Source organism: Xenopus laevis, chromosome 7S (genome assembly GCF_017654675.1).
Source record: "Xenopus laevis strain J_2021 chromosome 7S, Xenopus_laevis_v10.1, whole genome shotgun sequence".
NCBI lineage: Eukaryota > Metazoa > Chordata > Amphibia > Anura > Pipidae > Xenopus > Xenopus laevis.
In genome coordinates, this window is record NC_054384.1 from 18,800,001 (window position 1) to 18,816,201 (window position 16,201).

A 16,201-nucleotide genomic window follows, 5' to 3' on the forward strand; every position below is an offset into this window, starting at 1 on the left:
GCATTGACCAACCAAGGCTTTATCTGCATTGGACCAGAGAAATTGAATTAAAGGAATATTTTCTTAATACAAAGTTAAAAGTATATAAATCTGAATCTCCATCTAGGCATTTCGCACCCATTCAGGGCGCTTAGTCATCATTCATCAACAATTTCTATGGTCCTGTGGATCCGTTGAGTGCCGGTCGGCCCTGCTTTCTTCTTTGCACTGCTCCCTAAAGCTGGGGGTCTGGAGCACCCGGACCACTGTTACTACTCGGTGAGTCATACAATTTATTCTGGAGCACCTTGTCCTTTCCGAACTACCATATGTGTTTGGTGTGCCTGCATAGAATTAAAAACCTATCAAATGGGAAGTTAATCTTTGATGGCTACAAGGGGATTTTGATAAACAGAAATACAAGCCAGAAGCTTGGCAAAAAGGCAGGATTTTTATGCTCTACCAGGATAAAAAAAAAAAAAAGATTGAAGCTCCTTCGGTTTGTGTTATAAGTATCTTTAAAAAAACAGAAATCATGCAGAACATGGTTATCTGTACAGTTAACTTTTTAAGCATCCGAACCTGTAAAAATGAAACCATTCCGAAAGGCGTCTTCACAGGCTGTAACTGAGGATCTTCGGTCAGGAGCATATGCTGAATTCGAGACTCACTGTTGTCTAGAGGACTGTGCCAAGACACATGGTCACCACTGCAAAATGTGTTTTCTGAATTACAGAAAGAGGAGGAGGAGTGAGGGGATTGCATCAGATAAAAGCTTACATTCACTAAACACATATACAATTCTTTGATGCTTTAATTCCCACTGTATACTTGCACAAATACAAACAAAACAAACACTGCTGAAAGAAACTATAAAAGACAGGGAAAAAGCATATGCGTTAGGAACTTAAGGGATCCCAGAGCCATTGGCTAATGGGCCAATCTGTATGAATAACTGGCAATTTTGTGCCAAAGTCTGTGCAGTTCTGAGACAGCCAAAGGCCCCATAAGGCTATGGGCACACAGGCTGAAAGGCTCAACTGCTCTCAGACTGTGTATTTTGGAAGGCTGAGGGAAGCAGATCTGCTCCGTGCCCCTGCTCCACACAGCGAAGCTGAAGCGGAGGTCAGCCCAAATGCATGAAAGGAGGCATCTCTTGGCTGACCTCTGTGGTGTGTGTATACACGCTGGCTGATTAGATTCAAATCCATGAAGCAGGGGCACAGAGCAAATTTGCTTGCAAAAATATGAAGTCCAAGAGCAGTAGAGCCTTTCAGTCTGTGGGGCTGATTTATCAACACTGGGCAAAATTGCCCATGGGCAGTTACCTATAGCAACCAATCAGTGATTAGCTTTTTGAAACCAGCTGCAAGATGAACAATGAATGCAGCAATCTGATTGGTTGCCATGGGTTATTGCCCATGGACTAATTTGCCCAGTGTTGATAAATTACCCCCTGTGTGCCCACAGCCTTAATATAGAGTTTGAGGTCAGGTGTTGATGGTCCTTGTTTTTTGTCTTGGTTGATCAATACTGGTACTTTTGTCACAGGCTTTGATTGATTGTGTATGATGATGTACAAATTACATAAAGATCCCTTATCCCGGAAACCCCAGATTGCATGCATTCTAGAGAATAGATCTTATTCTTGTATTACTGTGGATAATTTGCTGTTCTCTGTGAAAATGAAAAAAATACTGTTTTCCAGCAAAATATAGCTAAATGGTCTACCACTAGGTATACATAATGTTAAACCATGGGTGCTTCCCAATGTTCCCTACGAAGCAACTTGGAAGTGCTGGGAACTCCCAGGAATATCTGTTAAATAATATAATTACATTACCAGATTGGAAGACATATCTTGCAAGACCCTGCATCAATTCGGCTGGCCATGTCGGAGGTGCAGATTCGCCTGCCTCTCTTTTCAATCTAAAGGTAAGCTCAAAGCCAAAACCACTTGGGCCATCAATCCCTGTGTATCTGGAGGGGAAAAAAATAAAGAACTTGTATATTAATACTGGCTGACATTATATGCATATGCTTAAATGGTACCATCTTTTAAAATGTTCTGGAAATGAGAAAATATGCTATAAAAACCATTACATCCAAGCAGAATAAAAGAATGCCTGCGCAATTGCAGAAAACACAAAAGATTCAATATTTTGTTGTAAAACACACATTTCACTAAATTCTAAATACTACTGCAACAAATAAAGCATATTCATAATTGCCTGGGCTGCATTCATTCACTAGAATAGAGAATTCTTTTGGCTTCAGTGTAGGAACCAGGCAGTAGCACTAAAAGCCAAGCTATCTTACAGATAATTTATACCCGCTGCTGATCTCTGTGTCTACATAATGACAACAACCCCTGTGAACAACAACAATGTGAAATAAAGCTTTGTTTTTCACATCTGAATTCAATTAAAAAGGGAAAAACATTCAACGATGCTTTATTTCACATTTGTGAGGTGTGTGACCATATTGCTCTTATAGTGGACTCTCTCCCCTTCCTACGGGTTCGGAGCCCAGCACCCGGAGCACTATAGGTGAGGGATATCAAATTTCAAGTTCGAATCTCTGGAGAGTTGTATTCACAGTCCAGCGATCACCAGGGCCCTCCTCTGCCCCGGAAAAAGACAATATCCAAGATTGGATCGCTATATACCTCAAAAAACAGATTATTGAAGGGAAAAACAGAAAATACAAATAATATAGTGTAGTATTTTATAAAAAAAAAATTTTGGTGCATATTATGTATTCAAGTTGTGCTTATTTAACTAAAAAATATCCTCCATAAGGGAGAAAATAGTATCCAATAAACATATGGTGATTTTAGTAAGCGAATAAATAAAATTGAAAAAAAAATGGAAAAATAAAAAAAGGAAAGTTACAAAAAATGAAAAGAAAAAAAATTAGAAAAAAAGTGACAAAATAAGGTCCACACTTCACAGTGCAAAAGCTCTAGGAAGAAGCCAGTCGGCGAAACGCGTTAGTGAGGACTACCAATTTTGGGAGCTGTGGAAGCGTGTCACAAAGATGCGCAGTGGACGGTAAAAGACGATGAGAAACCGAAAGCAGCAAATAGAGACTTTTATGCGGATTTTATATGCGGTTTTACCAAGAACGTCTGTGAGTGCATTTTAAATATTTATTAAAGTTGTAAAAGCGCTTCTGCACATGTCACTTTTTTTATGCCCAAGCAAGGAACAAAGATCATCGGAAACACCTGCATAACTCATGTCTTGTGAGTTTAATATACCACCGGGAATAGTGCGGTTTTAAGTTCTGGTTTTCACTAAACTACAATATAAGCCTTTGGCAGCACTGTGAAAAGCGTGGATCTTATTTTGTCACTTTTTTTCTCATTTTTTTTCTTCAATTTTTGTAATTTTCCATTTTTTATGATATTTTTTTTTAAATGTTTTTATTTATTTACTAAAATCGCCATATCTTTATTGGATACTATTTTTTTCACTTATGGAGGATATTTTTTAGTTGACTAAGCACAAATTAAATATATAATAAGCACCAAGGGTGTCACTATTTTTTTTTTTTTATAAAATACTACCCTATATTTGTATTTTCTCCTCAATAATCTGTGGTTTTTGAGGTATACAGTGATCCAATCTTGACTATAGGTGAGGGACCCAGATATAGAGCGGTGTGTGTGGGGGTGTAACAAGTGAAGGATAAAATTTTCAGCCACTCTCATAAAGGCCCCATGAATGGACCAATAATGTGCAGGCTCTGCCCGAAAGGACCGGATCCCCAGCTTATATTGGCCATTACATCTCTGAAAACGAAATACAGCAATATTTTGTTTAACAACTAATGCATTTAAAAAAAAAAAATGTAATATGCAAATTAGGGTTTATATTCAGCTGGATCTTTGGGGAATTTCGGTATTCACCAAAATGATGGATATGGCATATGCTTTATTAAATGTTGCCATCTGAACTCTGCTGTCTTGGAGGTGTGTGGCCCAGAAAAAAATAAACAGTTTGCCTACTGTAGTTTAACTGTATCTCACACAAGTAAAATGTTGCACCATGTTGGCAGCAGGCCTATAGTATAAAAAGGAGTACCTTTAGGGTAGGACTCCCCACCAATTCTATTACTTACCTTATTTTTGTCTCATGCGTTTTGTCGCAGTGCATCAGATTGTGCCGAAAACGCTTGTGGAGTCCTAGCCTTAAAGCAGCCTGATTGTGCAACAAAATGAAATGTATATGCACCCTTTAGTTGCCCTTTATACATTTGGAACATGCAAGCATGTGTGGGAGCTCAAATCTAGCAAAGTAAATCAGTCTCAGTTGGTGGCCTAATTATTTTTTTTCCCTTCGTCAGTGTTATTAATGGCGTTAACTACCTCAAACAAATCACAATCTGAAACCAAATACACTTGCGAAAAAAGGGTTTCCGTATGTTACCAATTTCTTCCAGGGAGGTCTGCCTCCAGCGCAGAGGGAGAAGCGTTCCAGGAGACTAGTGCCCTTTCGGAGACTTTCCAAGGATAAATTCATTTACAAAGACTTTATTGATTCTGTCATTTCACAATTAGAAAAGGTGCCAACATGGACTCACAGATACTTGCACTAGCACGGACCAGTGTAAACAAAGGAAACCCTGCGGGGAGGCAACCTCTCGGTTGGAAATAAAGCCGCAGCCCGCTGTTACACAAAGATCTATCGAGATCAAACTGAAACAGCGAGACATGATTTAACATAACTGCAGCTCCATTAGAAAACCTTGGGGCAAATTTACTTAAGGTCGAATATGGAGGGTTAATTAACCCTCAATATTCGATTGTCGAAGTTAAATCCTTCGACTTCGATATTCGATTTAGCGATATCCGTTCGATCGAACGAAAAATCGTTCGATCGAACGATTTTAATCCATCGATTGAACGATTTTTGTTCGACCAAAAAAAGCGTGCAAAGCGTATGGGGACCTTCCCCATAGGCTAACATTGACTTCGGTAGCTTTTAGGTGGTGAACTAGGGGGTCAAAGTTTTTTCTTAAAGAGACAGTACTTTGACTATCGAATGGTCGATTTATAGTTCGATTCGAAGTCGAAGTAGCCAATTCGATGGTCGAAGTAGCCAAAAGAACCATTCGAAATTCGAAGTTTTATTCCTTCACTCGAGCTAAGTAAATGGGCCCCCTTTGTGTCTTGGTTGGGGTATGATGTGGGGAGGAAGGGTTCATCACAAATGGGTATCACACACCAATTTAAACTTGTCAACTTGCCGCATACCTTGGGAAACCTAAGCCAAAAACCAGATTCCATAAAGGAGGAAAACTCTATGGGGCCCATTGTGTTAAAAGAAGATGTGCAAGATGTAAAGCGCTGTGTAACTTGCTGGCACTATATGAATAAATTATGATTATTCTGACATTACTGGCTCTGGAAGTGAATTTCGTCGAGCAAAAAAAGCATCTCTGATCTAAAGCCATAACAACGGGGATACATTTATTGTGACCGCCTGTAATGTACTCAAGGCCTGGACTGGGATTCAAAATAGGCCCTGGCATTTCAAATACAAAGAGGCCCAAGCAGCCCCCCACCAGCCCATTAAATAGTGATCCCCAAGGCAGTGATCCCCAACCAGTGGTTTATGAGCATCGCATTGCCCACCAAACCCTTGGATGTTGCTCCCAGTGGACTCAGACCAGGTGCTTATTTTTGAATTCCTGGATGGAAGCAAGTTTTGGTTGAATGAAAAAAAACAAAAAAAAAAACAGGTGTCCTGTCAAATAGAGCCTCCTGTAGGCTGCCAGTCCACATAGGGCTCATAGCCCTTGTTTACCACCCAGGGACTTTTTTCACACCTGTGTTGCTCCCAAACTGTTTTTACATTTAAAAGAGAACTAAACCCCCTGCTATTAAAAATCGCTACCCCTACCCTACATAGCCCCCTCCCTGCTCCCCCCCCCAGCCTAGATGTTAACTCCTGTAATTGCCCCTAATTCTTTAATTTTTAAGTTTGGGAGCAACACAGGTGTATTAGTAGGGGGCTTGTTTCCCCTTTAAATGTGGCTCATGGGGGAGAAAAAAAACACGATTGGGGACCCCTGCTTTACACTGCCAGTGCACATAGGGGCTGCCAAATATCCAATCACAGTCTTTATTTGGCATTCCCAGAATGCACAGATTGCCAGTCCGTGCCTGCTGCTGCTGTCCATTTCAAGTCTCCTTATCACCTATAACTTTATGAAACGTCAATGAGCTAGCAGAATGCATAACATGAAATATAAGGGGGGGCTATGGTTATCTTTGGGGGGACCCTAATGGTACTCCATAAGCATAGATAGTGCACAACCAGCCCCCTTTATCACAGTATGAACAAAGATATACCATAACCTATTTCAGCATAAGCATTTTAATCTAATAGATGCATTTTTTGTCTGTTATCTGTTCTGTATAAATGGTGACAAACAGATAGGGTGTTAAAATAAATGAATTACTAATGGACCTAATAGTACAATCGCCAATAACGGACTTAAAAAATGATGTTTTGTTGCGTATTATATGCCAAGTAGATACCAGGCAATGCCATGTTTGAGACCGTTATTCAAGCACTGAAAACTAGAATCAATGGACAATACGCAGAGGTGTTTTCTAGTCATATAATTTTTAGTATATTTTTTGCCTCAAAATACATACAATCTTTACAATATTAGAAAAAATATATATACACACTGTTGTGTGAACTTACTCATGGACTCTGTTGTCACCATACAAATCACTCAGGCCAAAGCTGACATAGTGCCAATGTTCAGGGACATCGAGTGCTGGATTGCCAAGACTCCTGTACATGCTCACATAATCTAGTGGGTCTGGTCCACCCAGCCTAAAAAATAAATACATTGAATGTTACAAACCTGATTTAAGAAGAAAAAAAAAAAAACATTTATTTTAAGTCCCAGTGCTTTACAATCAAAAGCATGGGACACTGAACACACAAACATTTTTACACATTACAATTTAGAGTCTGAAACATGTACATATGGCCCTTTCAATTCTGCTGTGCTACAACTCCCTGAATATCATGGTAGCCTTCGGCTTTTGTAGGATGATGGGAGTTGGAATTCAGCAGCAGCTTCAGAGAAATACAGTAAGTTCCAGACCCCTACACGGAAGGTTGGAAAAAATAAATAAAGAGCAGTACACCATACGCATTCAAAATGAATACAGGTATGGAACTTTTAATTCAGAATTCTCGGTACCTGGGGCTTTCCGGATAACAGACCTTTCCGTAATTTAGATCTTCATGGCCCAAGTCTACTAGAAAATCATGTAAACATTAAATGAACCCAATAGGCTGGTTTTGCCTCGTTGGGATCAAGTAAAAGCTACTGTTTTATTACTACAGAGAAAAGGATTATTTGGATAGAATAAAATCTATGGGAGACGGTCTTTCCATAATTCGGAGCTTTCTGATAACGGGTTTCCGGATAATGGAACCTATATCTGTATAGGCATAAGCATCTTGATTGAAGCAAAAACAAAAGTTTGAGGAGCCAGCTTACTAAACATTCCATCAATGTTTATTTACATTTTGTGTATGAATTAAGCCATTCCCGAGCATTACAATTAAGGTAGATTGTATTTTAGCAATTTCTGTATTATTGAAAAAAGGAAGTGAACCCCATTCTAAATGTAATGCATTGAATGCATAGCACACACAGATTTGGCCAATTTGATCATAATGCCCCAGCATCCGCATGAGTGTCAGTTTCAATAGACCACCAGACAGAGGTCAGTTTCAACAGACCAGCTCAGCCGTCCAAACTAATAATTTTATCTGCTAACGCACCAAGAGCATGTCATTCTAAACAACTTTCCAAAATACAATAATAATGATCAGTGATTTTAAAGCTATTTATTAGGGATGCACCGAGTCCACTATTTTGGATTCTGCCGAACCCCTGAATCTTTTGCAAAAGATTCGGCCGAATACCAAATCGAATCCTAATAAGGGGAAAACATTTTTTAATTCCTTGTTTTGTGACTCCCCGCCCCTAATTTGCATATGTATATTAGGATTCGGGCAAAATTTAATCCTGCTGAAGAAGCCCGAATCCTGGCCGAACCCCGAACCGAATCCTGGATTCGGTGCATCCCTACTATTTATGATAAAAACTGTGTTTATCAATCCCCTTCCGTTCTCTAATTTTGCTTATTAATGCAATTTAATGTGAGGCAGCTCTCCTTTTAAAGGGGAACTAAAGATTAACTCACTGGGGAAGGATGCCAAAGTTTTAGGCACCCCGTGATACAATTCCTTATTAGAATACCAGATTCCCGGGGCTGGTGCTTCTATTAGCAGAAAATTGCACTAGCCTGGGGTACTTCTGTAGAAGCTCATTTGTCACAATCTTCTGTCTTCTTTCCTCTGGGCAGGCACATAAGCAGAAAAATCAACTTTTTGAGGCTTTCACTCAACTGTGCATAACCGGAACAAAAAAAAAAAAAAAAAAAGGCTTACTTTCAGAAGAGCATTGTTAATTAAGTCAGCACTTCCTCTCCCTGATTGCTAATTTTAAATGTGATTTTTTAAATACTGGCTATGTCATTGTTCACATCTTCCATGCAGTTATCGACTGTGGCCATCATCTTTATTAAGCCTATTTCATGCAGAGCGACTAGATATAAGCACGGTACATTGCTAATGCTAATAGGCCAGTGCATTAGGAGTTTTTTTTCCGGACAACTACAGATTGTGATCGCATAGACAGACAGAAACAGAAGTACAGTTACAAAGCATTAGGGCAGAGACACACGCTGCTATTTCGGGAGATTAGTCGCCTAGCGACAATTCGATTCTTATTTGGGTGACTAATCGCCCCAAACTGCCTTCCCGCCGGCTAGAATGTAAACCACCGGCGGGATGGCAGCAGATCGCTTTGGCTTTCCGAAGTCGCCCAAAGTTTCCTCGTGAGTCAACGTCGGAAAATGAAACTTTCCGAGTGCCATCCCGCCGGCGATTTACATTCTAGCCGGTTTGGGGGATTAGCCGCTCAAAGAAGAATTGATTTGTCACTGGGCGACTAATCTCCTGAAATAGCAGTGTGTGTCTGCCCTTAAAGGAGAAGGAAAGGCTAAAACTAAGTAAGCTTTATCAGAAAGGTCTATATAAATACACCAGTAAACCCTCAAAGTAATGCTGTTCTAAATCCTCTGTCAAAAGAAACACCACATTTCTTTCCTTCTATTGTGTACTCATGGGCTTCTGTACCAGACTTCCTGTTTTCAGCATAAACCTCCAGGGCTAGGGCTTGAGCATGCTCAGTTTGCTCCTCTCCCCCCTCCCATCCCTGATGTAATCTGAGCCCAGAGCTATGACTGAGCAGGGAGAGACTCAGGCAGGAAGTGATGTCACATCAAGCTTATATGGCAGCTGCTATCCTAAACAAACAGAGAGCTTCTAGAGCAGTTTACTCAGGTATGGTAAAACATTCTACAGTATACATAAAGCATTCTAGCTTGCACTGATGTGGCTAATCTATTGGAAATAAACTGCTTTGTTAGCTTTCTTTCTGCTTTAAAGGAGAAGGAAAGCCCCAGGGCACAAAACCCCTCCCCCCTCCCGTGTATTGCCCCCCTCCCTCCTCCCCCCTGGCCTACCCCTCCCGCTGGGCAAATGCCCCTAACTTGTTACTCACCCCTCTGCGCAGGTCCTGTCCACGGAGTTCACAGTCGCCATCTTCTCCCACGCGCGTCTTCTTCCTGCTCTGACCGGCGTCTTCTGGCGCATGCGCAGTAGGAACAGGTACCGGTACAGCTCTATTGCGCATGCGCCGAATGTCACGAAGTTTTCCGATTTCACTTCGTGACATTCGTCGCATGCGCAATAGAGCTGTACCGGTACCTGTTCCTACTGCGCATGCGCCAGAAGACGCCGGTCAGAGCAGGAAGAAGACGCGCGTGGGAGAAGATGGCGACTGTGAACTCCGTGGACAGGACCTGCGCAGAGGGGTGAGTAACAAGTTAGGGGCATTTGCCCAGCGGGAGGGGTAGGCCAGGGGGGAGGAGGGAGGGGGGGCAATACACGGGAGGGGGGGAGGGGTTTTGCGCCCTGGGGCTTTCCTTCTCCTTTAAGGCAGAGATCCCCAACCTTTTTCACCCATAAGCCACATTCAAAAGTAAGAAGGGTTGAGGAGCAACATAAGCATGAAAATAGTTCCTAAGGGTGCCAACGAAGGGCTGTGATTGGCTATTTGGTAGCCTCTTTGTGGACTGGCAGCATACAGGAGTATCTGTTTGGCAGTACATCTGGTTTTTATGCAACTAAAACTTGCCTCCAAGCCTGGAATTCAAAAATAAGCAGCTGCCTTGAAGCCACTGAGCGAAACATCCAAGGGGTCGGAGAGCAACATGTTGCTTACAAGGCACTGGTTGGGGATCACTGCCTTAAGGTATGCCTTTCCATAGACCCTTGATTGTATTCAGCCTTTCCTTGTCCTTTAACAGCAAATATATTTACAATCGGTTTTGAAACCATTGAAAATTGTTAAATTATATTATGGCAAGTTGCTTAGAAATTGATTTTCTTTCACTATTAAAAAGTCATTTTTTTTTTTTTTTTAAAGTGGAGATCCCCTCTAAAAAATGGAAATATGTTTCTTCGCATTACCTGACAAAATTTCTCAACTTGCCTTTTGGCACAAACACTCCTGACCATCCCCAACAAACAGAAGACTAGCCTGTGGCCATCCCTGGGAATGTCGGGTCATACAGTGTCCATCAATTGGGCCCATGGGCTGATATGTAGCATGCTATGAGGAATTGGCACTTTTTGCTAATGTTAAAAAATAAATAAATAATAAAGTTAAATAACTTGTGCCCAAAACCAGAATGTGTAAGGGCAAAAATTAAAGGGGTGGTTCACCTTTCAGTTAAATTTTAGTATGTTGTACAATGGCCAATTACAAGCAACTTTTCAATTGGTCTTCGTTTATTATTTTTATTAGTTTTTAAATCATTTGCCTTTTGCTACTGACTCTTTCCAGCTTTTCAAATGGGGGTCACTGACCCCATCTAAAAACAAATGCTCTGTAAAGCTACAAATATACTGTTACTGCTAGTTTTTATTACTCATCTTTCTATTCGGGCCTCTCCTATTCATATTCCAGTCTCTTATGCAAATCAATGGATGGTTGCTATGGTCATTTTGACCCTAGCAATCAGAGTGCTTAAAGGATATGGGAAAACATGCTTTTTTTTCAAAACGCATCAGTTAATAGAGCTGCTCCAGCAGAATTCTGCGCTGAAACCCATTTTTCAAAACTGCAAACTTTTTTTTATATTCAATTTCGAAATCTGACATTGGGCTAGACATATTGTCAGTTTCCCAGCTGCCCCCCAGTCATGTGACTTGTGCTCTGATAAACCTTAGTCACTCTTTACTGCAAGTTGGAGTGATATCAAAATGGAGAACTGCTGCGTTAAAAGCTAAACAACTCAAAAACCATGAATAATAAAAAATGAAAACCAATTGCAAATTGTAATAAAGTTACAAAAAAAAGTAAATTTAAAGGTGAACAACCCCTTTAAGGACTCTGCTGGGTAATTAACAGTACAAACCCTAAGGTAAACACATCTGAAGGTTCTTTACTAGGCCACAAGGCCCATAAACATAGAGATCAAAGCACTTTATTCCATAGACAGTTAGTAAAATTACAATACAGTGTAAAGCTCTACAGGCACAGCCTCCCTTTCCTATAAAGTTACAATGCATACAGTAATATACACAAAGAGTTTAGGCACGTGATCTGGCAAAGATTGCCGCAGAGGATTCTGGTAGTTGTAGTTTCCCTTATAAGCAGCAGTTTTGGAATACTCACCAGTATTTCACTATGGCCGTGACCTGGAGAGGGTTCGCCTGCTCCGGATAAAGCCTTCGGCACTCATTGTATATAGTGTGTAGACCGGGAGGAAACAGGGACGGGAAAGCCTGGGGCACGGGGGCACCGCTAGGCCGCAGCTCCTCCATACCCCTTGAAAGTAAAAGTCACCCGGGACAATATACAAATGTTTGGTGGGGGTACAAGAAGAGTCGGCACTTAGGAGGAGCCCAGCAGAACAACAGGCAACTATCACTTCCCCCACAAACTACGGTAAACTCCCACCCAGCAGACACCTGGGAAAACTTGTTGCTGGAACGCAGATGGTGGTCCTGAGGGGGGGCGTCTTCCGCTGATTGGCTGATGGCACTGCCAATAATCCTCGCCTCAGTTAGCACGGCCCCTTTTTAGTCTCTGTGCCAATTGCTTGTTCCGGAAGCTCGGTGTTTGTGCGGTCCAGGACTCGTTCTGCTTTCAATTGGCTGTAATGTCTTTCAATCATAAACATCAAAGGGTTCCGCCTTTTCGGCCTTGTGGTTGTTTCGTTTGTGCCATTATCGGCATATTTTTTTTACTGTAAAAATGTGAGATGACCTACCCGCTCGATATATGTTTACTTTTGCGGATTGTTTATTCAAATATATCTGGCGTATAGGAGGCGAAATGGAGCCCTCTGGGTGGTTCAACTTTGAGTTAACTTTTAGTATGTGATAGAATGACAAATTCTAAGCAACTTTCCAGTTAGTCTTCATTATTTAGTATTTATAGTTTTTTTTGCCTTTTTCTTTTGACGCTTTACAGCTCGCTCTGTAAGGCTACACGTTTATTTTTGTTACTCATCTTTCTATTCAGTCCCTCTCCTATTCATATTCCAGTCGCTTATTCAAATCAGTGCATGGTTGCTAGGGTGAGTTGGACCCTAGCAACCAGACTGCTGAAATTGCAAACTGGAGAGCTGCTGAATAAAAAGCTAAATAGCTCAAAACCCACAATAAAAAATGAAAACCAATTGCAAATTGTCTCAGAATATCACTCTCTACATCATACTAAAAGTTAACTGAAAGGCGAACAACCCCTTCAAAGGGGCTTGTCACCTTAACTTTAAAGAGATACTGTCATGGGAAAACATGTTTTTTTCAAAACTCAGTTAATAGTGCTGCTCCAGCAGAATTCTGCAATGAAATTCCTCTTTCAAAAGAGCAAACAGATTTTGTTATATTCTATTTTGAAATCTGACAAAAATTTTTTTTAGAAAAGGTGGCAACGCTATTCAGAAATGGCGACAGGGCGACGATCCATTGTGCGCAGAAACGTAACTAGAGGGGGCAGGCCCTGGCGCAGGACACGCAGCCGGGCCCCCCGCCCTCCTCCGTACACCCGGAACTGGCCGGGAATATGCGCCACAAAGTGGCGCGCGGACTGCCCTGGCCCGCTCGCACCCCCTGCTCCCCCGGTAGTTCCGCCACTGATTGTGCGGCACTCGATTTCTCCTCCCAGGCTATCTCCTATAGTAGGCAGGGAGGAGAAACGAGTGCTGCGCAATGGATCATCGCTGTGTCTGAAGAGGAGCGCAAGCAGAGAATCAGTAAGTAATTTCTTATTAAAAGCTTTGCAAATTAAAAGTGAAATCTGTCTTGGTGTTTTTTTTTCATTAAAAAGAAACACATTTAAAAAAAAAAATTATGTTACTGGTCCTTTAAAGGTGCACTGCCTAAAAAAGTAGGTGGTTCTCAAACTGTGGACTTCCACTGGGGGAACATGGAGCAGTGGCTAGGGGGGGCTAAGCTAGCATCTATAGCAAGGGTTTAGTTGTCCAAAGTGCCAATGTATGTTTCCGGATCAGTTCTTGCTTTTTGTTTGGTAGAAGCACATAATGTAGCACACTCATGGCAGAAAAAAGGGTAACGTTTTAACCTTGGTAATGTAAGCTGCAGGGTATGCTTAGCCTTTATCAGCATGCACAATGCATTCTACTCATGTATTATTCATATGGTTACAGATCAAGGGGTATCTGAGTAAACCTGTCCAGAGCACCAACAACATCAGCTTAAAACTCAGGTTAATAGGATATCCATTCAGTCTGGAGGTGCTTATTTGGCAGCTAATGTATGCCCCCGCATGGCATCTTTACTAGCAGCTGAAGATGGAGACTCCCTTCTTCTAAAGAGATGCTTGTGTTTTCGTTAATGTCCTATAACTGAATTGATAAAGGTTTAGGTATCCCGTAAAGGAGCCTTTTGTGAAATCACTTCTTCCGATCAATATTGTTTGGAAGGACTTAAATGTATTTCTCTATTTACAGACAATTTAAGCTGTCAACTTTTATTTTTGTTCTTAAAGGGATTCTGTCATGATTTTTATGATGTAGTTTTTATTTCTAAATTACACTGCACATAATTCACTCTACCGTGTAAAATTTTATTCCTGAACCAGCAAGTGTATTTTTTTTTTTTTTAGTTGTAATTAGGGATGCACCGAATCCAGGATTCGGTTCGGGATTCAGCCTTTTTCAGCAGGATTCGGATTCAGCTGAAACCTTCTGCCCGGCCAATCCGACTCCTAATTTGAACATGCAAATTAGAGATGGGGAGGGAAATCGTGTGACTTTTTGTCACAAAACAAGGAAGTAAAAAATGTTTTCCCCTTCTCAGGATTTGGTTCGGTATTCAGCCGATCTTTCGCAAAGGATTCAGGGGTTTTGCCTGGTCATGTGCTTTCAGAAAGAGCCAGCACTTTAGGATGGAACTGCTTTCTGGCAGTCTGTTGTTTCTCCTACTCAATGTAACTGAATGTGTCTCAGTGGGACCTGGATTTTACTATTGAGTGCTGTTCTTAGATCTACCAGGCAGCTGTTATCTTGTGTCAGGGAGCTGCTATCTGATTACCTTCCCATTGTTCTGTACATTCTGGCAAATGCCAGAGAGGCTGCTGTAAAATGCTATAGACAGTTACTATTTATTTGGCCCATAGAGGACTGTTTGGGCCTCTGTGTTCTTGAAACGATGATGGCCTCGCTGAATATCTGGATCTGCCCACATGCACTACCTTTATGACACCTGCAAACTGTACCTGCCAGCATGTAATTTGCTGTGGGGTAAAAAGTATCATCACTTATAATGGCAGGGACAACTCCCAGGGGAGGGGCAAGGTGCACTGAACAGTAAAGAAGATGAAACATTACATGCATAAAAAGAACACCCTCTTCTCTGGATAAAAATACAAAATATCTATTTTGTGGTTTATACATTCATTGGTTTTAAAGTAATGCCAATATTGTGAATACCTACAGTAGTACCCTTCCCAGAGGCTGTTATTCCACTGTTACTATAGGCACCATCTCTCCCTACTATACCTGCTATCCCACAGTCACACTCCCTTCCCAGAGACTATTATCCACTGTTACTATAGGCACCATCTCTCCCTACTATACCTGCTATCCCACAGTCACACTCCCTTCCCAGAGACTATTATCCACTGTTACTATAGGCACCATCTCTCCCTACTATACCTGCTATCCCACAGTCACACTCCCTTCCCAGAGACTATTATCCACTGTTACTATAGGCACCATCTCTCCCTACTATACCTGCTATCCCACAGTCACACTCCCTTCCCAGAGACTATTATCCCACTGTTACTATAGACACCATCTCTCCCTACTATACCTGCTATCCCACAGTCACACTCCCCTCCCAGAGACTATTATCCACTGTTACTATAGACACCATCTCTCCCTACTATACCTGCTATCCCACAGTCACACTCCCTTCCCAGAGACTATTATCCCACTGCTACTATAGGCACCATCTCTCCCTACTATACCTGCTATCCCACAGTCACACTCCCTTCCCAGAGACTATTATGCCACTGTTACTATAGGCACCATCTCTCCCTACTATACCTGCTATCCCACAGTCACACTCCCTTCCCAGAGACTATTATCCACTGTTACTATAGGCACCATCTCTCCCTACTATACCTGCTATCCCACAGTCACACTCCCTTCCCAGAGACTATTATCCCACTGTTACTATAGACACCATCTCTCCCTACTATACCTGCTATCCCACAGTCACACTCCCCTCCCAGAGACTATTATCCACTGTTACTATAGACACCATCTCTCCCTACTATACCTGCTATCCCACAGTCACACTCCCTTCCCAGAGACTATTATCCCACTGCTACTATAGGCACCATCTCTCCCTACTATACCTGCTATCCCACAGTCACACTCCCTTCCCAGAGACTATTATGCCACTGTTACTATAGGCACCATCTCTCCCTACTATACCTGCTATCCCACAGTCACACTCCCTTCCCAGAGACTATTATCCACTGTTACTATAGGCACCATCTCTCCCTACTA

General features: G+C 41.6%; 1 protein-coding gene across 4 annotated transcripts in view; it reads right to left on the reverse strand.

Annotated features, from left to right (window-relative positions):
- Window positions 1–12,191, reverse strand: part of sufu.S (SUFU negative regulator of hedgehog signaling S homeolog) — a 19,364-nt gene extending 7,173 nt beyond the window's left edge. Inside the window, exons 1-5 of one of the 4 annotated variants that reach the window (XM_018227447.2) lie at window positions 11,833–11,963; window positions 8,330–8,431; window positions 6,702–6,836; window positions 1,823–1,959; window positions 562–704 (exon numbers count right to left, since the gene is read on the reverse strand). In XM_018227447.2, the coding sequence (XP_018082936.1) occupies window positions 562–704; window positions 1,823–1,959; window positions 6,702–6,802 (381 nt within the window). In that variant the 5' untranslated portion in view covers window positions 6,803–6,836; window positions 8,330–8,431; window positions 11,833–11,963. Of the gene's footprint in view, window positions 1–561; window positions 705–1,822; window positions 1,960–6,701; window positions 6,837–8,227; window positions 8,249–8,329; window positions 8,432–11,832 lie in introns of those variants that run through there. The other 3 variants (XM_018227446.2, XM_018227444.2, XM_041570946.1) reach the window with 3 other exon arrangements.
- Between the last annotated feature and the right edge of the window lie 4,010 nt (window positions 12,192–16,201).